We start from the raw sequence: 25,117 nt of genomic DNA on the forward strand, positions 1-25,117 counted from the left end.
GACCACGGTTGTTGAGGATCCTGTTTTCACCCATTAGTCTTCATCCTGTGATCCAATAGCATACCGTATTTTACACATACCATCTTCCAAAGTCGAAGCGCTGTCTTTTCTCTGTCGCTGGTTTGTCATCACATGATCAGGTCGCTGGACAAAACTTGCTAGTGTTCATTGTAAGAAGCTCGTCCAGATAGAATGCCAACGAATCCCTTTGCTACAAACCTTCCTGGTTGTATTCTTTGGCCTATCAACAGTGAACTCGTTGCCCTTCTTGAAGAGAATCTCTTTACGCATTCCTCCCAAACACTGCCATTGTCGCCATTGCTGAACGAGGAAAGCTGTAAAAAGACAAGCATATCAGTACGAACAGCGAACAAAGTCTATATTTGAACTCTATTAACACGTTACTCACCTTCACGGACACCATTTCACGTATCGACTTGACTAATGACGGCTCCCATGTCGAACCACGATCTTGGTGTTGTGAGGTTTCGGCAAGAAGGAGGAAGGAGAAGCTGAGTAAACAAAGCACCTTTTGACACAAACAACATCCAAATTAGACAATGCCCGTCATGCATGCATATGACACCCACACCGCTATCACAGCCTACGCAACCAATCTCTCCATGGCAACCAGCAACCCTTCCACTTGGTGTGTCTGTATTCAGTAGAAGGCTTATTTATATGCATATGAATAAAGCATCGATAAGGCAACTGTTGTAGTACTTGTGTTGTGTGTGTTCAATTCTTGCGTCAAGGTGGGGTTTTTGATGATGGTATTTTCGTTGTGAGTTGTATAATCATCCCATCCTCTTGTCTTTGTAATACAAACACCTCTACCTACAACTTTCTCTCTCTGCTATAAATGACACGATTCCGGATGAACAAATACCACTATTCATGTGGCATCTTGTTTACAACATAAAGACCGCCATACCCCAAAATGACACAATGAACCATGAGGGTCTTTACTAGGCCAATGTTTTTCACCATGGTCAAAAGTATATTGTGTGAAAGCATCAAGCTAGAGATAGCCAATCTCAAATTTCTCGTTTGTCGATGGCGTCTCTTACTTTGCGTTCCTTTGTTTTTATTTTGTCATTGACCTTTGTTCATCTTAGCTAGCATTTACCATCATCATGGCTATGAGAAAAGTGGAGTAGATCATCTTGGTGCCCTTTTGGATAAAACCAGCCGCAGCATCTTTTCTCTTTGAGTAGCTGGATCAGATGCTGGTATCGTTGACGTGTCAGTTGATAAATGAAGCGTGGTGAGCTGAGGACATGAAATTAAAGGGCAAATTGTTGTATGAGAAACGTCATCCACCATGAGCGTCAGGTGCTTGAGGCTTTTTGATTTGGCCACTGCTTCAATGACTGCTTGATCAATCGACGTAAAAGCATCCAAGGTTAGGTGTGTCAATGACGTGCATCCACAGATGAGACTCTCAAACATGAGCCTTTGTGTTTGATGAAATACACCGCCATCATCATTCTCTTCCACAACGGATAATTGTTCCAAATGTTTTAATCCAGCCACGCGCTGCAGTGTATGTCCTGTGATAAAAGCGCCACCAACGAATCGGATGATGAGGCTTCGTAGATTTGATTTGGTACCCAATGTATGATGATGCTTCAAGAAGCAAGCTTGACCTTTGATAGTATCCGACGAGAATGGAATTTCCGCAACTCGTAAGCGAGCCAGTCCCATCATTGCATTGAATACGGATATGCCTGCTGATCTAGCACTGCCAACATGGATTGCTTCGAGAAAAGGTGCATACCGTAACAACCACTCTCACAAGCGTTCATTGGTAATAGGTGTATCACCATACACTACTTGCATACACTTTAGCCGTTTGAATTGAACAGGCATGATAAAATGCTTTGGAAAGTCATCGAGGGATAATTGAAACACCACGTTTTCGAGATCAGCTGCATAATGCTTTAAGAGCGCAATGATGTCGCTGCTGCATGATGCATGATGCATCTTTCATTGTTAGAATAATTGTCACACCTCCAGGTGTCATGTGATGCTTGGCACTATGCTCAGCTCCCAAATTAATGTGCTGTAGCCTAGGACACCAATGGGGTAGCTGTGTCAAGATCTTTGGAAATCGATCGGTGATTGCGTCAAATAAGAGTGTCTGGAGGAACGGAAATCGAGGCAGGATACATGATGCAGTCTCATAATCGGCATACATCGTGCAGCGTAACTTGAAAGTTTCCATCTTTAGATAAGCCGAATGCAACATGATTGGGTCCACTGCAATAGAAGAGCATTCGAATGACGACAAATGGGGCAATGAATTGAGTATTGAAGCGATAGGTAACATTGTCGGAGCAATGATCGTGAGTGTTGTCAATGTTGTTGGCATTTGTTGCAAGGAGCGTAGTAACCTTGCCATCATATAGGTGTCTTTATCCTGAGGTGTATCTAATGCAGAGCAAAATGAGTTGCCATGACCACATTTATTCTTGACAACACTCAACCTTTTATTGACAACGTTGTCAATGAACCAAACTTTGTTTTCTCAAGCAACTTGTATGATGGCGATGTACACCCATCGATGGTCAAAGATGTCATGTGATGCCCGTAACGTACTATGTGCGGCTCCCATTTGTCAAAACCGTTGCTATTGACAACATGCAATTCAAGTGCGTTATACGGTTCCAGTAATCGTTTGTTCCAAACTTTTGAGACCTGCAGGCATGGGTATTGCTTTGGATTCTTGGTAGGATGTCCCTTTGTGAATATCATCCATGCAATACGACTTGTGATGTCCATGGGTAATGAAGATATAAAGTCGACTCGCGCTTCCATTGGTAATTTGGTAACCATTGAGCACAGAGTAGCATAGACAGGATCGGATGGATGAATCATTTGTAAGCCTTCATTGCATATCTCAATCGCTGCTTCGTGATGGTCTTGCTGATGATACACTTTTGCTGCACATAGATATCCATCGAAGCATGAGTGATCAAGCGTTCGTATGGCTGCAGCGTCGTTCAAGGCCCATTCAAAGTTGCCAATCGATATCAAATCATGCATACGATGTGAAAGTTTTGAGATGATGTGATGCAACAAATCCTGAATGTCGAATGTTGCGCTCATAATGTCATCATCATCATTGCCATCGTTGGTCGATGTTGCAGGCATGGCATGTAATATTTTCTTCCAGTCGACGCACGTCATGGTGTAAAATGGAAAGAAAGAGACAAAGTAAAAGATGATGTTTACGCCACTGATTTTTTAAACACTGCACGTTGCACATGCGTACCCTTATGGATAGGTTACATTGATCCCCTATCATCATTCCTATTATCCAACATGTTGCTGTGATAAATGCCACTGATAATCATCACAGCATCTAATCGACATGGACATCCCACATGGAGTAAAAGAAGACCACAGCTCAAATGTGTCTGTAGGTATTACCTCCATCACGAACTTTACAACGTTGTTGAATCTCATAAGTCTCGTATGACAAATTGACAACTACGCATATTATGGGACAACTCTACAATAGGTTTGCAAGCATGGTGCTCTATATTACAAACCATCCATCGATCATGTATTATCGCCCTTTTGCATTTCATACCATCCAATCATAAACATCTCCATATTTTTTATTGTAAAGTACAACGATATGCAATCCCTCGAATTGTGTATGCAATGTCAATGGGAAATGTGCCTTGTATATCCTTCATAAAAGTCGCACAGATGAACATCTTGATCCAGGCCATCCATAATTGATCCTATATCGCCATCATCATCACTTACCTTGTTGGTTATCCTCTTCGCCTTCATCCACTCTTACCTTCCAATCACAACAATGCTTTACCATATCCATCTTCACATTTGCCAGACTCCTTACAAGGTGGGTAGATGCTCTCTTCATCATAGGATGCTGCCATCATCATCATCATCATCATCATCATCATCATCATCATCATCATCATCATCACGTATCACGTACCTTGTTCGTTATCCTCTTGTCGTTCATCCATGCTTACCTTCGATCCACATTAGTAATTTTAGCATACCCATCTTGATGTTTGACAGGCTCCGTACACCGTGGATAGGTATTCTCTTCATGAACGGTTACTGCCATCATCATCACCAGCTGTACAAGTCATCCTTTTGGCGGTAGATCCATCCCTAAAATGCAGCCAGCCAGTCGTGAATCAATCGTACAAGGATGTCCAATGATGTAAAAAGGTCCATAGTGAACACCACATGAAACGATAAGCAATAAGGTGCTTGAGTGTGTTTTCCAACAAGACGTAACCGGATCCGTTGTCGATATTGGTTGCTATGGTTTCTTGCATGGCTCAATAGGGTACAGTGGGTTGATCCAAGCGTTAAAGTCTTTGTGTCAGCGGAAGAACAAGAGCCAGTAACAGCAAGATGCCGATGAGTGCAAGCGACATGGAAGACAATGGAGGTTGGTCATTCAATGAATCGGTTGTTGTTGTTGTTGCTGTTGTTGTGTATCCACCATAAACATTTGGCTGTAAAGGGGGTGCAGGGTGGTGTTTACGGGTGTCGTCAAGGAAACGAGAGTAACCAGAGAATGGAGAAAGGTGCTGCATAATAATCATAGCAGTGGCTTTACCCCGCATGAATGGATCGGATAAACAAGGAGAATTTTGCCGTTACACAAACACGCACGCCTGATCCATCCATCCATCCATCCACATGCATAAAAAAGACTAGCCTACTTGACAATCATGAGATACAAAGCATACATGGATGAAAAATGGTTGTATTTGCAGCAAATGTCTGCAGAAGCAAGGGTCGTTTATCCAGTCAGCCCAATATTGAATATAGTTTAAACATCTGCATGGCGCACAGATAGCATTCAATGTAGCACAATCGATACATGATAGCATTTTTACCCCACTTCAGGATAAGCAATTATGAGCTCAAAGACTAACATCATTTACCTAATCGATCCATTACTGTTAGAATCCTCCATGATAGAAAGCTAATAGCTATCATTTATTATTGACGCGGTAATAGGGATCAATCATACAAGCAGGAGTGGATAAATAAATGGGTTGGTTGCATAAGGCACACAGAGACCCCGCACTCCTCCTTCTTTCTCTGCACGATCGTAGACAACATGCAACAACTCGAATGCGACAATCTACTTTCGACATTGACGGCAGCCATGCATCTGCAGAGACACGATCAAGTTATTGACACATCGCAACTCGCTGTTGGCGATCTCAAACACCAGCTTGTACAACTTTTATACGCACGCTCAGACTCGCTTATTGCACTCAACCAACTGGAAACAGCCCTTGAAAAAGCTCTCTTGGATCCTGCATCACCTATGGGTCCCCTTCGCAAAGGTTTGAATCATGGCTGTATTGAGGAATCCAAAGATACGATTCATGCCTAATTGCTTACGCTTTAGATTGTACCATCATCATCCACTGCACTACACAACAAAACCATGACAGCAAAGACGACTTTATTACACGGTTGTCATGTGACATTGTTGGGAAGGTATGTAGATTCTTATCTTTCGAGTCATGCCGACACAAAGGAGGCACCAACTTTTTTACATGTTTCAAAGATTTGGAGACGGGCTATCCTTCAATCGACACCTTTTCTTATACAACACATGATGGCATCAGGTTCATTGGATATACCCATAACGAGGTGGCAGAGTTGGGCATCCCATGCAAGAAAGGCTGTGACACGAAGAGAACTACCATTGGATGATCTCCTGGGAAAGATGAACTAGCCAACATGGCGCTCCTTAATATTGGTACGCATGAATCACGTCTTCCCTTTTCATCTTCATTAACAAATAGCGTATATAGAAAGACGAGCTCTCCATGGATACAATAAGCTACCTTATCCTTTTCCTTATACACGACACATTGCTTATGGACTCGCAAGCACAGCAGGAATACGGCTTTTCTTTTACTCTCAATGACGTGATGGAGCTATGTCCCGCCATTATCAGCCCCAAATGGAAAGGACTTGTATTTGCTAGTGGAATGGACCTATGACACCCACAATTGGACGCATTGGGCATCACCAAGTGATTATGTAGCAGAGCTTGAAGACCGACCCATGCCCACAACTACCATCATTGATTGCATTTTCTATCGACACGACTCCCACCTCGGATCATTTACAGCTCATCCATCATCATCAGCGTTCTCTCAAATGCAACACCATTACGATGGCTTTGTTCGATCGGCGTATGTTTGGGATCATGATTTGGAGCCATGAATACAACATCATACAATTTGGAGAGGGAGTGTATCAAGGCCATGTCTTCAAGATGGGATGGATTATCTCGAACAGACGTCAAATACCTTCACATGCTTTCACTACAATCATGCACGCATTCGCGAGTACGGTTACGATGATGCCATGGATGTTTCACAAGACGCAATACTTGCTCATTTGATTCAATTGCTTGATGTACGATGAGGCATTCATCGGAAATTTTTTTCCAAAGCATTCCTTTCTCGGTCGCCACGTATACGAACGATATCGGTGCTCGTGTCATGCCAGCTCTGAGGATCCGTCTATGTTATCACGCCATGTTACGTTGCTAAACCTTTGTGAGGATGTGTATATCAGCATGAGGAAATGGGAACAAGGCATTGATACTCGGCACCATTTTCTCAATCATCATGTTCAACTCGGCAGTCATTCTCCGTTACGATCTCTTGCTATTGCCTTATGGTCACAACATTGTGGGCTAGCGCTCCTACTACTCGTCACACCGTTACTCATGATTCAAGAGCTGGTTGTTATGATATCCTTGCCACATTTTACCTTGGGAAAGCTTGAATAAACCATGCATCACCTTTCATTGGCCCTGGCACCTTGAAGGAATCCACCTTTGTTGGATTACGGCATCTTCGGTCCCCGGTATCATCGCAACGCACATCTCTATGTGGATCGCACTCTCATTGCTGGTGTGCAAGCAGCTCGTGAATAAATGCGTCCGTACCCATATGCTGGATCATCATCGTATTATCTATTATAGTGGGCATTCACCAAACTTGTACTTCAACATGTAGCATTTGGACTTCGAAATAAATAGTCGTGGGCTCTTTATTGTATATGTATCCGGAAGTGTGCACCTTTGGCTTTGCAAGAATGAAAAGTAAAGTACCTACTGTAGCTGAGAAAATATAGAAGAATGCCCACCCACTCACATAGGCATACCTGATTATGCAATATCAAATGTAACATGGAGATGATTGGAAGGTGGTGGTGGGAGTGAATAAGACACATGACGGGGAACACAAAGGAGATGGGAGAGCCAGGGAACAACTAGGCATAAAAATCTGTGATCAAGCTGCATGCATTACAAGAACTAACACTGGTGATCATATGTGTTCATTGGAAAAATGTAGCCAACACCTCCTTTTTTATCAAGTCTGAAATAGAGAAACGTGCATTCAACCACTTTTGCTCGAACATGCGTACAACTTCCAAGATATTACCTTCACTTCCATTCCTCCTAGCATAGCTTTGTATAGCCTCAATGATTTGCCGACGCCTATTGAAGAACCAGGTATCTTTGGGTGCTTTGTGACGGCCATTGCTTTGATTGATCTTGTGCTTCAAAACGGCTTGCTATCTGGTCGGATCCCTGGCCTTTGTCTCAAAACGCTTCATGGCTCTTTCCACATCTTCTTGCCTTGCATAACCATCTGCAGATGTAAAAGCGCCATGATCCTCATAGTTGCGTCTACTGATTTTCTCTCTTAGCCCAATACAAATGTCACGTTCCACGAGGACCACGAGGAGACTCATTTTTCGTTGCTTGTTTTCTACTTTGACCATGGGTGGTCCAGGAAGTGGCAGACGACCTATTGATGGTGGCAACTCATCATCTCGTTTTCGCAGCGTACCATTATGGTCGAGAACAACCACGCCACATACATCCTAATATGAAATCAATGATGCGTATAGTATAGTCAATGATTGTGCTGCCCGTGACACCCACGAAACGTCTCTAGACAGCCGACCTATAAACACTACCAAGGCATATACGAATCGTCAAGAGGCGGTATGCGTACATGGGTGTTAGCGAAATACCTGAGGGTGGAAAGTTGCATTTGCTTTTGCGACAACAGATTAGTGCTTTACTCCATATCATTGTGCTATTATTAATGTTATGAGAAAGAAGGTGTTTCCACCCCGCCACAAAAGTGGTTTCAAGAGAAATGCATCTGATGCCATCACATCATCATCACCTCATGCTGTGGGTGGTCATAAGAAAAAGGCATTCGATAATACCTTACTGGGAGGCCCACCCTATAGGTCCATCACGACTACCGTACATGCATGCCATGGCATTCAAAACGGTCATAGTGAACCGTGAGGGCATTATGGGAACGAAAATGATCAGCATACTGCAATGATGCATGTGTGAAATTTTGGCGGTCGAGGAACTCAATATCGGGTAGCTAGGCCGTATTTCCTTCTTATTGGCACTAGGCGGGTATTGCCTCTATTGCATGGCGATGCCCGCTTCCAAAATTTTCTAATGAAAAGATTGGATTTTTTTGAATGGCGATGCTCAGCATGGTCCAGAGCATCATCTGACCCAGTTTCATGTTCGAGATTGGGAACCCCACCGAAATGTACAGGATCTCGCATTTTATCAATCCGGGGTGTACCTCGGTTAGCGAAAACCATGCTAGGCCTTGCCATTCGAAAAGTTTGAATGAAACGTAGGTTGTTCATATAACCAAAGTTGATCTGGACAGCACCATGTGTGAAAGTTTCAAGCTCACTATAGGTAATCTCAATGTCATCGGCTATCTACACGTATGCATTCTATATGGATGCGCTCCCGTTCAAAATAGTAATAGTGAACCGTGAGGGCATTATGGCAACGAAAATGATCAGCACACTGCAATGATGCATGTGTGAAATTTTGGCGGTTGAGGAACTCAATATCGGGCAGCTAGGCCGTATTTCCTTCTTATTGGCACTAGGCGGGTATTGCCTCTATTGCATGTCGATGCCCGCTTTCGAAATTTTCTAATGAAGAGATTGGATCTTTATGAATGGCGATGCTCAGCATGGTACAGAGCATCATCTGACCCAGTGTCATGTTCGAGATAGGGAAACCCACCTAAATGTATAGCATCTCGCATTTTATCAATCCGGGGTGTACCGCGGTTAGCAAAAACCATAGTAGGCCCTGCCATTCGAAATGCCTGAATGAAATGTAGGTTGTTCATATAGTCAAAGTTGATCAGCATACCGAATAGCACCATGTGTGAAAGTTTCAAGCTCACTATAGGTAATCTCAATGTCATCGGCTATCTACACGTATGCATTCTATATGGGTACGCTCCCATTCAATATAGTAATAGTAAACCCTGAGGGCATTATGGTAACGAAAATGATCAGCACACTGCAACGATGCGTGTGTGAAATTTTGGTGGTTGAGGTACTCAATATCTGGCAGCTAGGCCGTACCCCTTTCTTACTGGTACTAGGCAGGTATTGCCTCTATTGCATGTCGATGCCCGCTTTCAAAATTTTCTAATGAAGAGATTAGATTTTTTTCAATGGCGATGCTCAGCATGGTCCAGAGCATCACCTGATCATGTTTCATGTTCCAGATTGCGAACCCCTAAATGTATAGGATCTTGGATTTTATCAATCCGGCGTGTACCACGGTTAGCAAAAACCATACTAGGGCTTGGAATTCGAAAAGTTTGAATGAAATGTAGGTTGTTCATACGCGTCGCCATTTTTGATCCAAAGAACACAAGAGGTACTCATAGATAGGCTTCAACGAATCCTCATAGACTTGCCCTTGAATTAAAGATTATCATATAGTTCGGCCAACGAGTCCTCTCCACTTGGTTCCCTTGGATCCTCTGATGGTGGGTAGCGTGAGAGAACATCTGCCACAACATTCGTTTTACCAGGGATGTGCTTGACATGAAATCGGTACTCTCGGGTAGCCAAGACCAAATCTTCACTTTTTCATGTTCAAGACAACGATCTTTACCATAAAGTGGGCCTGCGTTGGGTGCGTATTCCATTTAAGGGTGAAGAACGATTAAGGATCCTTAAGGAAGTGCATGATGGATATGACTATTTTGGTATTAATGCCAGCTGGGCGCGCTTGTACTCATCTTATTGGTGGCCATGTGTCTTCAAGGATCTCAAAGACTTTATCAAATCATGCAAGCAATGTCAGCTGTACGCTCCTGTAGCAAGACCACACGCTACTAGAAAGGTGCCCGTTTATCGTCTTTTTCAACGCTTTGCATTGGATTTTGTGGGACCTCTTCCTGAAACGGAGAATGGTAATCGCTTTCTACTTGAGTGGAGTGCTACACCAATTGGACTTTAGCACGTGCATTCAAGAACCCATCTGCCGAGAATATGAGTACTTTCATCTATGAGGATATCTGTTCCCAATTTGGACCACCTTTGGAGATCTTGTCGGACAATGGCTCTGCATTTATTCAAACTGGAATTGAGATCGCATTGGACAAGCTCGGTACCAAGCATCTTTACACTGCACCTTATCGCCCACAAACCAATGGACGTTGCGAGCATTTGAATGATGTCATCATGGCCTCATTGAAGAAGCTTTCTTATGAGCATCCCACTGAATGGGATTTGCATGTCCCAAGCGTGTTGTACTCATATCGTACTAAGGCGCATGAGTCACTGGGAATTTCTCCTTTTGTACTTTTGTTCGGGCAGCCTGCCAACATTCCTACGGATGATGTTCTGCTGCAAGTTGGGCATGTCCTCGATGGTGCAAGATTGATGCATTCGAGAGATCGCAACATGATGATTGATGAAATTGCCTTGGATGACCGAGTCAAGAGCTATATGGAGTACAAACAAGGGCCTAGTATTCGAGTCTAGTATCCGCCAGGCACTGTGGTCTTACGTGTAAAACATGAGGCAAAAAGAAAGATGGACCTTAATTACTCGGATCAACAATTCATTGTTATTGCTGGGTTTGACAATCGTACGTACCAGCTTGGAGATAGTCAAGGCTGTTTACTTAAGAGGCGAATCAACGAAGATTCTCTGGGCGTATTCCACGATCGTAAGGACTTCCTTACCCGTTTCATCCATGTTTAGGTGGGGGATGATGATCCATTTTGATCTTTTGCCGGCTGCTTTATTTTAGTGTTTCATGCAGGATACTTTCCCTTTGCCATTTCATTATTTAAATCCTTCTCGTTGTTATTCATTTTCTTCTTTCCCTCATTACTTTTGTTCATCTTTCGTTGCTTGGGTGTTTCTCCCCGTTCTTACATCTTTTCTGTAAGTTCTCCTCTCTGCTGCCTCTTATGCAGATTTAGTTAATGATGATTGTTTCTTCTTCAGTTGTTTCTCTCTTTTTGTACCTTTGTCGAGCACGTTATTGCTTTCTCTTTTACTATCAAAAACCACCTACTTGCTAAGGTGTGTATCTCTTATTGTTGTTCTCACTTGGTTGTCGTACTAACCTTTTAGCCAGGTGGTTTTTATTATATCTTAATAAACAGTCTTACACGGATCATAACCAAAGTTGATCAGCATACTGGATAGCACCACGTGTGAAAGTTTCAGGCTCTAGATAGGTCATCTCAATGACGTCGGCTATCTACACGTTTGCATTCTATATGGATGCGCTCCTATTCAAAATAGTAATAGTAAACCATGGGGGTGTTTTGAGAACGAAAGTGATCAGCATACTTGTAACGATAATAAGTTTAGGGTGAGGGTGCCAATACTTGTAACCTAATCGTCATTTATTGGAACCTTTATTAATCATGGTCACAAAGAGGTAAAGCTACCAACCAAGGAATACCAATCATGCAATAACAATAACCAAGGTGGAGGGTCTCCAAGGCAAAAGAGTTACATGGCAATAATGAGTGTATAAAGTTGCTAGTTCAAAATACCAATGATGAGGTTAGAGATGCATAGGCGTATAGGAGATTGTATTGCTTTATTGCATAAATGGTCATTATGTTAGCTCTCAATTAAGCATGACATGTATGAAAATGACTAGCTAAATATACATGTTTAAAAATGATAGCTGCGAGCGATAGCTTTATCTGGGACCTCGGGTGTCGTTTTCTTCATTATGCTACCACCCAACAAGGACTCGTACCAACAAAGCCCAAAGCATAGTGCCGTGCTGTCACATTGACGAGAGCTTCAAGTATCATAAGGGTAGTCCCTCCTTCCTTGTACCAGTATTTGTAGATCCAACGAGACCGCTGTATCACACAGGTATTAGTATGCATGGCGTTCGATGACATTCCGCACCAATGTCACTTACAGATCCTTCTCGCAAACACAACTCATCATACGTTCGGTTTGAGTATCCTCTTTTCCAAAATGGTGTTCACATTGGCTTTAACGTTCCATTGTCCTCATTGCGCTTGCCACCGAAAATAGACCCAACCTTGATGACCTTGCGGGTAGCTTTCAAGCGTGTACAAAGAAGCCTAACGAACATGGTATTACTAATGGCAGGGTAAAAAGGAAGATTCGAATGTACTTACCCATCTTCATCGGGAGCGCGTGTATGGTTTGCAGTATCCTTTCACTTGCGCCAACGTAAGGCCCTTTGTGGTCAAACACCGATTCCAGCGTGATTCAAGTTCTCCTAGCACAGTTCTTGCAAGTCCCACATTTCTTCTTTTTCTTGTTTTTTCTTTTCTTCTTTTCTAGTAGCCCACAATGAGAATCCACTTTTCATCCTTGATAAAGCCAATCATATACCTACTTCTTTTTTTCAGGCTCTCTTGATTTTGATCATATTGAATGCCTATCCTTGTTTGAGTGATGGTCGAGATTGTTGAGCAGATTCAGCACGGCACCCAACGGCCAGGCGACTCTTAATCGGTGGCCGCACGGTGCCCTGTGACCCTGAACGACAAAGCGATACATATCCTCCAGACCGGTCTTGATGCCATTGACGTTTGTTTCCAGGCATGTTTGTTCTATAACACCATTGTCAATACATGGATCTTGTATGTCAACCAATTCACCCAATGATACTTACTTTGATATTTGTGGTTGTGATTGAGTGAGCGCTTGATTGAAATGATTGATGAACGTGTATGCGCGTACGAGATAGAGAGCCATAGATTGATTGTCTTGATATATATATGTGGAATCATGCAATTGCTGTGCATAGGAAATCCAGAATCAATTTCGCCAGAACCGCTGTGGTATGGTACAGACGTTCAATGATTGCATCTATATAATGATACGGTAAGCGTCATGGTAATAGATTGGCTTTGGAATCATATACATACGTTTTTAATGGTCGAGCCTTGGTTGGTTTGTTCTTGACTTTTGAGTACAATGTCGACCATGTGGCGATTTTGGGCTTCGCCAAATTGTCCGTAACCATGCATGAACCTCCCATGATAGGAAAAGGTCCACAGACCAGCAGGAATCTTTGGATTGATATGGCTTTGTGGAGAAAATCCAGACTTGAATGCTGATAACATTCTTGGTTGAAATTGTGAATGCTCTTGCAACGCCATGTGACCCATGTGTGTATGATTTCATAGCCTTCTTGGTCTCATAGAGTATAGATGATGAAAAGGTCCAATGTAAAGCCATAGCAAGTGCATTGGTTGCAATTCGTCCTCCATTCGAATGCGTAGTAACGGATAGCATGCTCCAGCCACCAAGAGATGAGATGTCCTCGCCATCCGCTGCCACATGTGTGCTGTGAAATTATGATCACCGCCGATAACCACTTCTGAAGATGCAATAGTGATTGGTCCTTCTTGTCAATGAATTGGAAAATCTTGATGATGTGGAATTGTAACAGGAAAGCCTTCGCAAAAGATCATTTTGATGCACATGCCGCCATTGGGATGTGATGTAAACATAACGAGATGCCTGCATTCGTGTCTTGGTTGCGCCATGTGGCATAAAGCCATCGCGATAGTTGTGTGTTGTCAATCCATCCAAGTGATAAATGCCACCAGTGTCCGAAAGACCTTTTGATAATCCATCATTGATGTCATAGGTATGAATCTTCGCAATTGTAGCCATGACAATGGTGACGTGATCAAAGTCAATGCCTTCCTCAATGCCATTGCGTTGCCCTCCGTGTCATGCTTTGTCGGATGTAGAGTACAACAGGCCAACTCCTCATCGTGTTGCTGCTGCCACCATAATGCCAATAAAACGAGAGCGTGATGAGCCGCATCTTGATGCCATAGCCATGTATCGTATCACAGAGAGGAGTACCAATTACTGAAACAAGCAGGATCGTATGCACGTGGATCAAAGATAATAGCTGCATCGCAACGGATCGCCTCATCGAATAAAAGAAAAAGAGGCCCTTGTGCCTTGTTGCCATGCCGATAAATGCCCAAATTCAGTGACACCACCAAGTCGATTGAAAGAGACCCCGCTGTGCCTTGACCAATGATGATAAATAACCCTCATAGGTAACGCCGCCAATAGAAGGGAAAAGGTCTTGTCTCCTCTGTAGCCATGGCGATAAATGTGTCCCGCCAACAAAATGAAAAGCAATTCCTTGTGTGTTGTCGCCTTGGTGATAAATATGTTGAAATTGGTAACGATGCCAGTACAATGAAAAGGAACTCCTTTGCTCTGTCGCCATGACAATGAATGTGTCCAAATAGGTAATACGCGAATAAGATGCATGCAATGCAATGTCCTTGCGCTGTAGCCATGGCGAAAGATGTGGTCAACTTGGCAATAGCACCGATCTAGTATTCTCGAAAAGAGACACCTTTTGCGTTGTAGCCATGGTGATAGCCTCTTGATATGTAGCAATGCCAACACAAGGAGCGAGAAAGAGCTTGAGACTTGTAACCACGGCGACCAGTGTATTCAGCTTGATAATGGCACCAGTAAAAAGAAAAGAGAACTCTTGCACCTTGTTGCCATGACAACGATGGCTCGATACGATTGCACCATCGATAAAAAGGAAGGAGAACCCTTGCGTATGCCACCAAATGCCCAAGATCCGGATCGGTAACGACACCAATAAAAAGAAAAGAGAACTCCTGTCCTCCGCGACAGCAGCCGCTGCTCGTAACAATCGCCCCAAAAGGGCCCAAGGCCTATTGTTAAGAGAGACATCCATTAGCATTTTGAAAAGACATACCCATTTGTGCTTCAATACATACCACAACGCGTGACCATAACCTGTTCACAGGGATACCCTACAGAACCAGAAACAAGACGTGGCATGTCATCCCAGGCACATCCAACCCCATGTGGAGAGTGAAAGGAATCAACATGCAGGCCTCTTTCCCACTCACGGATCCTTCAAAGTCTTATCCTCTGCACCAAGGGCGCCGGATCCAACGACGTCCAATCTTCACCAATCCCCAGGCTATGATGCCTTGCCCACCATGTCTTGATGTTCCTTTGCCGATACCCACTTCATAGAATGATTACCGCTTGTGCCAATACATGATCATCCAACATGTAAAGGCGGTGGCACTATGCAGGGACACATCACAGTATCAATAACCATGATGGCCCCCACAACATAAAAGTACGTTAGTAAGTAAATGGAACACCAACAATACCAATATTTTGACTTACCTTTTCAAGACCAAATCAAGCACCTCAGTGGGTAACATAGCAAATAGACCATGAGAGGACGTAGGAATGCAAGGTCTTGTACATAGCAAGCTGGATCATGGATACCAATTGGACTTCTCGTTGGCTCTTACAGCACCCAAGGTAGCGTCATCGATGACCCTCCACATCCTCCCACCGCGAGACCTACATGCCGACCCTTTCACTCAACACACATGAAGCTGAACGTACCTGAGAATCATCCACGCTTGAGACTGGACTGCAGGGTATCCCATCCATAACCCGAAAACGTCCTCAAGGAAAAGGACCACCAAACCAGTCACCCTGTAGATGGGATAGAAATACATTAGTAAGAGGTACAAAGATAGTGATCCAATGTTCACTTACCAAAAGGCACACGCAATCAGTCAAAGAGGCCAAGGGCCTCTTGTGCTTCACGCACATCGGAAGGTAATGATGGTTGAGGTGTGGCGGAAGTGATGGTGGTGGGTTGTTGTTGCTGTTGTGGTTGTTCGGATTCACTAGGTGTTGAAGTGGTGGCGGTTGTAGATGATGAGGATGAGGATGAGGATGATGATACGCGAGAAGAAGATGAAGGTGTTGCGGTTGCTCGTGGTGGTCGTGGAGGAGGAGGAGGCATATCGGGACGTACAATAGATGAAGAACGAGTGGATGTGGCGGTGGATGATGATGTTGTAGGTGGCGTGACAGTGAGGGTGATACGTCGTGATCGTGATGGAGGAGGTGGCATATTGTCGTTAATGAGAGGACGTGAGGAAGTGGTAGCGGCAGAATGAGTGGTAGGCATAGTAACGGTAGAAGAGGGTGTTGCGGAATTGGATGATGGTGTTGTACGAGTACGGAGTTGTTGAATGCGTGACCAAATGAGTGACATGGCGGGATTAAGAGGAGGACTAGGAGGTGGTGAAGTGACAATAGCAGTAGCGGTAGTAGTGGTAGCAGGTGTGATATCGGTAGTTGTGGTTGTGGTGGCAGGAGTGTCAGTGGGCATAGGTGTAGTGATGGTAGCGGTATTGGTGATGGTGGTGGTGGAAGCGGTAGTGTTGACAGTAGGGGAAACGATTGTAAGATCAACCTCCATAGGAATTGGCGTAGGTGATGGAGGAGGTGATGGGGGTGGTGTTGCGGGTCGTGATGGAATGAGGGGAGAGGGCATATCTAAGTAATAGCAGTATATTAGATACATATGGTTATATAAAAGACGTTCAAGTTTGATACTTACCGATCATGATGGGATCGTCATCATCTTGGAAGAAAGGAGAGTTTTCCAAGTGCACCGACATCACCGAGAGCAAATGATCATCTAGAAAACATCATCCCATGTGAGTAGGTATGTGATTCAGCATCATAATTCATGTATGCTACACCACCACTTACCAAGTTCCATTATGTCAACTGGTTCCACGTAACGACGATCAAAGGGGGGAGCCATGTAGGTATCCTCGTCAAGAGGATCATCCACACTCAAGTGGAGAAAAAGAAAAGCTATAAAAGAGGCATTGTTAATAATTCTATGGTTAAAGAACCAATGTTCCGATATATACTTACCAAGCTCGTCCATAACATCCTCTTCGCGAACACCAAGAGCAGCAACAACATTCTCACCACCAGGAACAGGGTCCAACACACGACCAACATCAGCAGCACCAGCACCAAGAGCCTCAACGTCATCGTAAGCAGTAGCAGCAACAGCAGGAAAAGAAACGCCATCACCAACAACAGAGCCACGAACACCATCGACACCAGAAGAACGAACACCATCGACACCAGAAGAACGAACACCATCGACACCAACAAAAGCAGAAGCAACACCAAGAGCAGAAAAACCAGAACGACTAACAACAGGAGCAAACGAGACATCACCAAAAACGGGAGCAACACCAAAAACGGACTCATCACCACAAGCAGAAACGATCTCATCAGCAGCAGGGCCCTCAATATCGGCAACGTCATAAAGAGGAGCACCTGTGAGATCAACCACCTTCCAAAATGCACGGGCTTCCATCACGAACTTGGTTGCTTCTTCATTATCACGCATTGCTTGCAAAATACGTGGATCCCAGTCAGACGAACACCACACCCAAACGTCGACAAGAGAGTGCCAAAAGGCAACAAGGGGATCATGAAAGAAAACGAAAAACATGAAGAGGCAAAACAACGAGGCGGAGAGAACAGGGAAAGCGATAAGCAGCTGCAATATGCAGGCAAAGAGCAGGACAAATGGGCACAGAGGGCCAGAGGCGAAAGCAGCGACAGTAGCAAAGAGCCAAAAGTAGGGCATGACGCGAGTTGAAAAAAAGTTGGGAAGAGAGAGGAAGAAATTCGTTGAGCTGGAAACGGGCAATTTATTACCAAGACGACGTCACCCCATTTCACCCCATTTGACTAATCCAATGTCATGATCCTTCACAATTGCAGTTGGAATGGGTAAACAAGTATGTCTAAACTATCTTTATATCACTTGCTTATAAAAGGGTATAGGTGTGGTAGTATTGCTAGGTGTAGTTGTATTGTAGCCATACCGCAGCAACAATAGCCTTGGCACCCCTCCAACCTGTCACCCCGCCCCTTACCAATAATGATAATAGAAGATACGTGTATGAAAGCGTTATGAATGGTGGTGTTGTTTATTGTATGTGTGTGTGATGGGCCGAGACTATTTTTCTTGTGTGCGTGTATGGTGTACTCGTCTTCTTCTTGCTGCTTCTTGCCCATTCAGATCCAACGCCACAATCGTGGTTCGACATGGAAGCCCTCATTAGCAAGCGATGTGTGAGAAAGAGTGTGTATGAAGGTGAGTAGCGTTGTAGTAGAGTGTAAGAGCCAACTTGCCCTTTCGTCGTTGTGTATTCTCATATGCTTGTCTTTTACAGCCTTCCTGGTTCAGTAATGGCGACAATGGCAACCTTCAGCAGGAATGTGTAAAGAGATCCTGTTGAAGGTGGCAACGTATAGTGTGTTGATGGTGCAAGCAAGACCACTTGAAAGGTGGGCAGCAAAGGAATTCGTTGGCAATGTATCTCGACAAGCTTCTTACAATGAACACTAGCAACCTTTATCCAACGACCTGATCACGTGATATTAAAGCAAGACGAGAGCACAAAACGAAGGTTCAACGCCCAGCGATGGTATGTATCAAGTACAACAATATCCAGTACGGGAATGTATCATTGGATGGTACTCAATGGATTAAAACAGGATCATATTCAATGAACATCGTTGGACTTACTCCTCCCTGCCGTTGTGGATGGATTGGACAAATGCCAAGATGTAAGGTTTGTAGCAAGGCATTGGTTGGCATGGACACTGTTTATTGACCATCATACAAGCAATCTGTGTTCTGGCAACCGATCACATGATTTCATGGCCGCGCAAGAGGTTGAAAGGATGTGTGTACATCAAGAGATGCAATGCATGCGTACAATGCTACAGTGAGCAGCATGATATTCTTTGGCACTGGATCATTATCAATGGAGCAAGGAAAGGATCACAAGCAATTACTGGATCGATATGGATATACTTGGATTGCCCTTCAAGATGCAGCAAGCGTAACATGGCACGGTGCTCTATTTCGAGCTTTCAATATGGGAGAAGAAATACCCCAACGAGCGATCATGTAGATTGTATTGGGATTGGATCATGATGGTGTGGTATGTACATGGCGTGCTTGGATATTTTATGCTGCATATTCGCTTTTTGAGGAGGGATGCTCGTGTATGATTGCTAACGGAGCTTTCTTTGGTTGAAAATCTTAGGCCCGTTATGGTGATCTCAGATTGACGATCCTCTAAACGTTGATCATTCGTGGCCTGGAAACCTGTTCGCTATCACCATACGTCTCCTGGTTACGGCATCATCGATATATGTAGCTTCTCGTTTTGGCTTTTACTTTCGTCGGCATCTTTCGCTGAGCACGTTGAGTCCTGGTATTCGCTTCGTGACAACCCGTCCAACGCATAGGTCAATTATCAACCACGACGTCATATGCACCCGAATGACTGGATAGATGAAAACGATCGTCACCAATCGCTATCTCTGCAACACGTGACTATGTTGCTATGTTTCCGTTGGTATGGATACCATGCATCGACGTTGGTGCCGATCTCAACATGCAATGATGAAGGCGCGTGAAATGGAACTTGTGGATGACACAAAAGGAATCGACTTTAAAACATTACAACGATCTTTAGCAACAAAACAATGTGGTGAATCACAGCAACAAGTATTCTTTTCCCGCGTTGAAATCGCTACATCGATGGATAACCACAAGTGACCAACAAGGAATGCAACCTACCGGCACAAATGGAATCCGCAAATAGATCGCTATTATCGTCGTGGCAATACCCTTTGTTTCTTTCAAAATACAAGGAGAATAAGCGGTAGATAGCGTGAGCTATATGATTGTACGGATGGGATTGGATGTTGGCAAGGGGATTTCATTAAAGGCAACCAATTTACGATCACCTGAAATACGTCGCTCTTTGGTTGACTTAAAACTACAGTCTTTATTGATCCTGCATGTAATTACTGATTTGATAACTTGAAAGAAAGGGGTTGACAACTTACTCCAACTATGGAGATTGATAAATGCTTCCAAGAGGAAGACAAAGGGAAAAGGTCTAAGAGTCTCCATATAAAATCCAGGAAGTGGAACTTGTCAAATAAGGCGGATGCTCTTCGTTGGAGCTTGTAGTTAAATTGGTCACACAACTTTTCTATCCCGTTCATCGCACTCCCCTTGCCAAGCGGGCGACATCTTGATATGACCTGGTCTTTCAATATACGCCTTCAAATGCGCTCCATTAACACGTCTCTTCAGAATCTTTCCATATCGGTTGCCAGCAAATAGGTGTTGTTGTCAAAAGCTGCTAAGACGCGATAAGGGGCAGGTTGATAGGTAGGGTCAAACTTCCCTTGCTTCTTATGGTTTACCCCAAGTACCAGACTCGCAATTGTAAACTTAGCATGTGTATCAACCTGAACCGCAACCTCCTTGATTGCCGGATCTCCATTATCATAATTGCGATCTCTCAAATAAAATACACGATTCCATGCCCAACCTTCTTCCAATTTGCTGTAAATTGTCATTATGATGAGCCGGTGGTCGAATACCGTAAAGCAACTCGTAAGGGGATATCCCCAATGTTGCATGTGTCTTAATACGATAAGCATACAGCACGGTTTCCAAGTGATCGTCCCAATGCTGCGGATGCTAATAGGCCAACGTCTTGAATCCTTGAACGATAGTGCCATTCATCCTTTCGACCTTGCCGTTTGTTTGGGGGTGATAAGGAGCCGAAAGCTTATGTCAAGAGTTAACCAGCTTGATAAACATGTCAAAGATGGCATTTGCAAAATGCGATCCATTGTTGGTGTAATATCACTTATATGAAAGAGGAGGCTAATAAGTCACGAGACTCGAGAAGATGATTTTACATTTTTTCACGAGACTCAATAAAATGAGTGATCCTTTATTCAAGTGGTGGTTGTTGTGCGTATTTATAGCTTTAAGGATGATGGTAGTTGAAGAGGGTGTGTGTGTGCGTGCTTCCTAATGGAGTATACCCAGAACGTGTGTGTGATACAATCATGCCACGGTGAAATGAATAAACCGGAACGTGCCCAGCAGCAAGGCCTATATCTGTATACCCTGCCATATGAGTCGAGGTGTCCAAATAAGAGGTCATCTATCTACTATCAAACACCCTTTGGTGCACAACTGCTACTAATCACCTCTTGCTCACACGTCAAACTTGGATCCATGTCATCTCTTTTTCCTTGCAGTAATTCCGGTGATGATGGTTTTGGTTGTGCAATGGTGGGTGGCTTCTCATTTGTATCCATTGGCGCTACTTCCCGTTGGATTGCTGATTTTGCCTCATTGCCCTCAACAAAATGCACAACATGCATATGGTTTACAGGATTTGCTTTGTTTTGGGCGACCACACCTGTCAATGGCCGCCCCTCCAAAAACCCGAACTTTCGGCACCAGTGTCACCGTTTTTCTTAATGGCTTCTGAAACAAGATCTCGTTGGATGGCATGTTCAGCACGACACCCTTGATCCATATACAACGTTGGCTCTTCACTGATCCTCTCAAGGACCTCTTGTTGCATGGATACCAAACTTTCCATTTGTGGCATAAGCTTGTCCATCCTTGTCTCCCATACTTGCTGCTCTTTGCCGTGGGTGTTGTGCACGATTTGCCCTTGTGGTTCCTCTTGAGGAGATTGACTCCCGAGAATTGACATAGGCTGCACTCCTCCAGGCATTGATGATGGATTGGCTCTGCATTGGTCGGCAAGACGTACTGTGTCCCTCAAATCATCAATGGTCTTCGGCATGGTCAACTTGAGGAAGAACTCTTTGTGTGGTCGTAATCCACATCGAATGGTGCTAAGCTCTGGATTTGTCACACCCTGTTGGCCAAGCTGCAAACATCTCCACAATTGGATTTTGGCATCGATGTACGGCTCGCCCGGCTCATTTTCTCCTTGGATCCTCATATAAAAGTCTTCTTGCATTTTGTTACAACGTTCCTCATTGAGAAACCTGGTCAAGAATTTTTATACAAAACACTGAGGTGTGCCATCATCGTACACGAGATCCTTCCTTTCCATCTTTCGGAACCAGTCAAGCGCTTCACCCTTAAGATGACGCTCCACCAATTGATACTTCAAGTCATCTGTGAGGCAATTCCTTGCTGTTGCGCTTCTATGAAATTCATCCAAAAACAACACTGGATCTTCGTAATGCTCTCTCCAGAGAAGTAGCAGATTGTGGTGGTTGGGGTAAGGCAGGGTACCCTTGCATCACAAATGGCTGGGGCTGTTGTACATTATAGGCTTGGTATGGGTTGTACATGCTGATAGAAGGAGTACCTTGTGTGCTGATGTGAGGTGTAGATAACACAAAAGGCTGATGTGGCACTTGGATCAGGACCCCTTGGTGTTGATGATAGATGTTTGGTATATTGTAGCGGGACTATCTTTGCTGGTACACGGCTATTCCACCATGAAATGAATTAACCGGAACGAGGTCAGCAGCAAGGCCTATATTTGTATGCCCTGCCATGTCAGTCGAGATGTTCATATAAGAAGGCATCTATCTAAAAACACGTACCGAATGGTCTACTACTGCAAATAAAGATACAAAAGATGTTTCAAACGACAAAAGCTCAAAGGGAATTACAATCGAGAAAGAACGCAAAAGGGAAAGAGAGTGCACAGATGTAAAAGAGAACTAGGATACAGCTAAGGGGATACAACATAAAAGTATAAGCACATCTATTGAAAAGGCACACACACACAGAGGCAAGGCTCATACTAAGGCTGCTCACAAGTATCAGGAAGCTCACTAAGGATTCTTAATTCACTATAATGAATATTTATATGATTGTTGATAAGGTTTGTGTGGGAGCGGGGAGGTGGCACTTGTACTTTGTATCATATGGGTTGTGTTAGGGTGGGTTCTTAGGAGCGGGTCTTTTCATACCGAGCTGTCTGGTCACGTGTCCTCCATCGTCCCTCATCACAACGGGTGGTACAGTGATGAAGCGTGTACGTATATAGCAATAGGTAACCAATATGGATAAGCTTGGCGATGACAAGGTAACCCTTCATTCGGATGATAGGGGAATTCCATCGTATGATAGAAAAAGCAGGTTGACAAACGTGAGAATGTGTGCCAGGATACAACAGTTAGATAAAATATACTTGATTGGGCCAAACTTCCAAAACAATTCCCGGTATAAAAATCTTGCCGCTTCAATAGCATTTGGCTTCGGCACAGCTCTAGCAGCAGCCCACCTCGTGTAGTATTCCACGGCCATAATGAGGTACTTGTTACCACTTAGACATGCAACGTCAAACGGCCCTACAAAATCCATACCGATCATCTGCAAAAGACCATTCATATCAACTTGCTTCTTTAACGACCTTTCCTTTAGAGGGTTTGATCCGAAAATTTGCCATGCGTGGCAAGAACGTACATGGTGTTCTACATCCTCATAACACTTTGGCCACCAATATTCACGATAGATCTTGGCCCGTAATGGCCCGCATACTCATGTGCCCCCTCGATAATTCCTTCCCTTGGGTCCAATACAGGCACGAAAAGCGGCCCTTGTTTCGTACGCCGATAAAGTTTACTACCATTCTATGCATACAAACGAGATCGATACTTGACTTGTTCATCCACTGTTTGATCTCTAGACAACAAGTACTTGACCACAGGCGTAAGACCCGCACCATACAGAGAAGAATGTTCGCATCATCAAGCCATGCAGGATACATGTTAAGTACATCATCTTGATCCGAGATTAATACATCAAAAGGTGCGTAACGAGACATAACGTCAGCGCCGATGTTGCTTATCCCAGGTAAATGATGAACATGAAACTTGAACTCTTGAACCGCCATAACCCAACGTCGTAATCTTTGATTGGCATCCGTCTTGGTAAGAAGGTATCAGATAGCTTCAATTTCCGGGATAGAAAGCGTATGGGTCTCCTCGCTTCAACATCTTGATCACATTGGGTAAACACCGTTCCTATACCAACTTCCGAAGCATCCGCATATAAACGATACACCTCAGCAGGATTGGGGTACTTGAGCATAGCGAAATTTGACAACGCTTCCTTCAATGTACCAAAAGATCGTTCTTGATTATCTTCCCATACAAACGACTTATTCTTTTTTAACAATTCATTCAAAAGAGCAACGAGCTCACCAAAACCATCGGCATGATCCCGATGAAAACCTGCCAAGCTAACGAATGCCCGTACATCAGTGCGATTTTGAGGTTTTTGGGAACTTCAACATCTTTTCCGCCTTCTTTGGGTTTGGACGCACACTTCTTGCTGATACCAAAAAGCCCAAAAATTCAACTTCTCCTTGTGCGAATGAACATTTTGACGGCTTGATCTTCATGCGTACAGCACGTAAACGTTCCAGAACCTTGCGACAGTGGTCCACATGCTCATCAAAATCCCATGAGTAGATCACAATGTCATCGATGTACGTTGCAACAAAGTCGTTAAGATAGCCTTGCATAGCCATGTAGATGGCACGTGAAAAGCAGCTAGGACCATTGATTACACCAAAGGGCATAACGCGGTAGGAAAATTTTCCCCAAGGTGTGGCCATCGTGAGCTTAGGAATCGATGAACCATGCACGGCAATTTGGTTAAACCCTTTCAACAAATCTCTTGTCGTGAATATGGATCTACCACCAAAGTCTTCCAAGAGATCTTGGATAGCAGGTAAGGGCCATGTGTCACTCACCATGACAGAATCGAGCTTTTGGAATTACATGCACAACCTCTTTCCACCATCCTTTTGCTTAAGTCACCGTCACCATCACCATGTTGTCGATAAGGATGCACCTGGACTAAAAAGCTAATCATGCATGCTGGATCATGAGCAGCATTGCTGCCTACTGAATGCTGATCTTTCCTACATTCGGTTATGCCTAACTTAGGACGTCCTTAAATCACCCCTAGTTAGTGGCGACTTAGAAA

The 25,117-nt window shown here is 43.9% G+C and overlaps 9 protein-coding genes across 9 annotated transcripts; 2 read left to right on the plus strand and 7 right to left on the minus strand.

Annotated features, from left to right (window-relative positions):
• Positions 1 to 1,161: 1,161 nt before the first annotated feature.
• Positions 1,162 to 1,710, minus strand: O0I10_012085 (uncharacterized protein; the record flags this gene model as incomplete). The annotated part of the gene is made up of 1 exon (XM_058492032.1): positions 1,162 to 1,710. The coding sequence occupies one exon, from the start codon at positions 1,708 to 1,710 to the stop codon at positions 1,162 to 1,164; it is 549 nt and encodes a 182-aa protein (XP_058337186.1).
• A 217-nt stretch (positions 1,711 to 1,927) lies between these two features.
• O0I10_012086 (uncharacterized protein) lies at positions 1,928 to 3,192 on the minus strand (the record flags this gene model as incomplete). Its single annotated transcript, XM_058492033.1, has 2 exons — positions 1,928 to 2,433; positions 2,490 to 3,192. The coding sequence occupies 2 exons, from the start codon at positions 3,190 to 3,192 to the stop codon at positions 1,928 to 1,930; spliced, it is 1,209 nt and encodes a 402-aa protein (XP_058337187.1).
• Positions 3,193 to 5,125: 1,933 nt separating this feature from the next.
• Positions 5,126 to 5,407, plus strand: O0I10_012087 (uncharacterized protein; the record flags this gene model as incomplete). Its single annotated transcript, XM_058492034.1, has 1 exon — positions 5,126 to 5,407. One exon carries the CDS (start codon positions 5,126 to 5,128, stop codon positions 5,405 to 5,407), a length of 282 nt encoding a protein of 93 aa, XP_058337188.1.
• Positions 5,408 to 10,398: 4,991 nt separating this feature from the next.
• On the plus strand, positions 10,399 to 10,893 carry O0I10_012088 (uncharacterized protein; the record flags this gene model as incomplete). Its single annotated transcript, XM_058492035.1, has 1 exon — positions 10,399 to 10,893. One exon carries the CDS (start codon positions 10,399 to 10,401, stop codon positions 10,891 to 10,893), a length of 495 nt encoding a protein of 164 aa, XP_058337189.1.
• Positions 10,894 to 12,799: 1,906 nt separating this feature from the next.
• On the minus strand, positions 12,800 to 13,119 carry O0I10_012089 (uncharacterized protein; the record flags this gene model as incomplete). The annotated part of the gene is made up of 2 exons (XM_058492036.1): positions 12,800 to 12,974; positions 13,037 to 13,119. The coding sequence occupies 2 exons, from the start codon at positions 13,117 to 13,119 to the stop codon at positions 12,800 to 12,802; spliced, it is 258 nt and encodes an 85-aa protein (XP_058337190.1).
• Positions 13,120 to 13,182: 63 nt separating this feature from the next.
• O0I10_012090 (uncharacterized protein) lies at positions 13,183 to 13,490 on the minus strand (the record flags this gene model as incomplete). Its single annotated transcript, XM_058492037.1, has 2 exons — positions 13,183 to 13,233; positions 13,293 to 13,490. 2 exons carry the CDS (start codon positions 13,488 to 13,490, stop codon positions 13,183 to 13,185), a joined length of 249 nt encoding a protein of 82 aa, XP_058337191.1.
• A 2,489-nt stretch (positions 13,491 to 15,979) lies between these two features.
• On the minus strand, positions 15,980 to 17,878 carry O0I10_012091 (uncharacterized protein; the record flags this gene model as incomplete). Its single annotated transcript, XM_058492038.1, has 4 exons — positions 15,980 to 16,755; positions 16,820 to 16,900; positions 16,975 to 17,082; positions 17,146 to 17,878. The coding sequence occupies 4 exons, from the start codon at positions 17,876 to 17,878 to the stop codon at positions 15,980 to 15,982; spliced, it is 1,698 nt and encodes a 565-aa protein (XP_058337192.1).
• A 3,670-nt stretch (positions 17,879 to 21,548) lies between these two features.
• On the minus strand, positions 21,549 to 22,121 carry O0I10_012092 (uncharacterized protein; the record flags this gene model as incomplete). The annotated part of the gene is made up of 1 exon (XM_058492039.1): positions 21,549 to 22,121. One exon carries the CDS (start codon positions 22,119 to 22,121, stop codon positions 21,549 to 21,551), a length of 573 nt encoding a protein of 190 aa, XP_058337193.1.
• A 1,847-nt stretch (positions 22,122 to 23,968) lies between these two features.
• Positions 23,969 to 24,884, minus strand: O0I10_012093 (uncharacterized protein; the record flags this gene model as incomplete). Its single annotated transcript, XM_058492040.1, has 2 exons — positions 23,969 to 24,365; positions 24,412 to 24,884. 2 exons carry the CDS (start codon positions 24,882 to 24,884, stop codon positions 23,969 to 23,971), a joined length of 870 nt encoding a protein of 289 aa, XP_058337194.1.
• Positions 24,885 to 25,117: the final 233 nt, after the last annotated feature.

This window comes from Lichtheimia ornata (genome assembly GCF_029851405.1).
Source record: "Lichtheimia ornata isolate CBS 291.66 chromosome Unknown scaffold00111, whole genome shotgun sequence".
NCBI lineage: Eukaryota > Fungi > Mucoromycota > Mucoromycetes > Mucorales > Lichtheimiaceae > Lichtheimia > Lichtheimia ornata.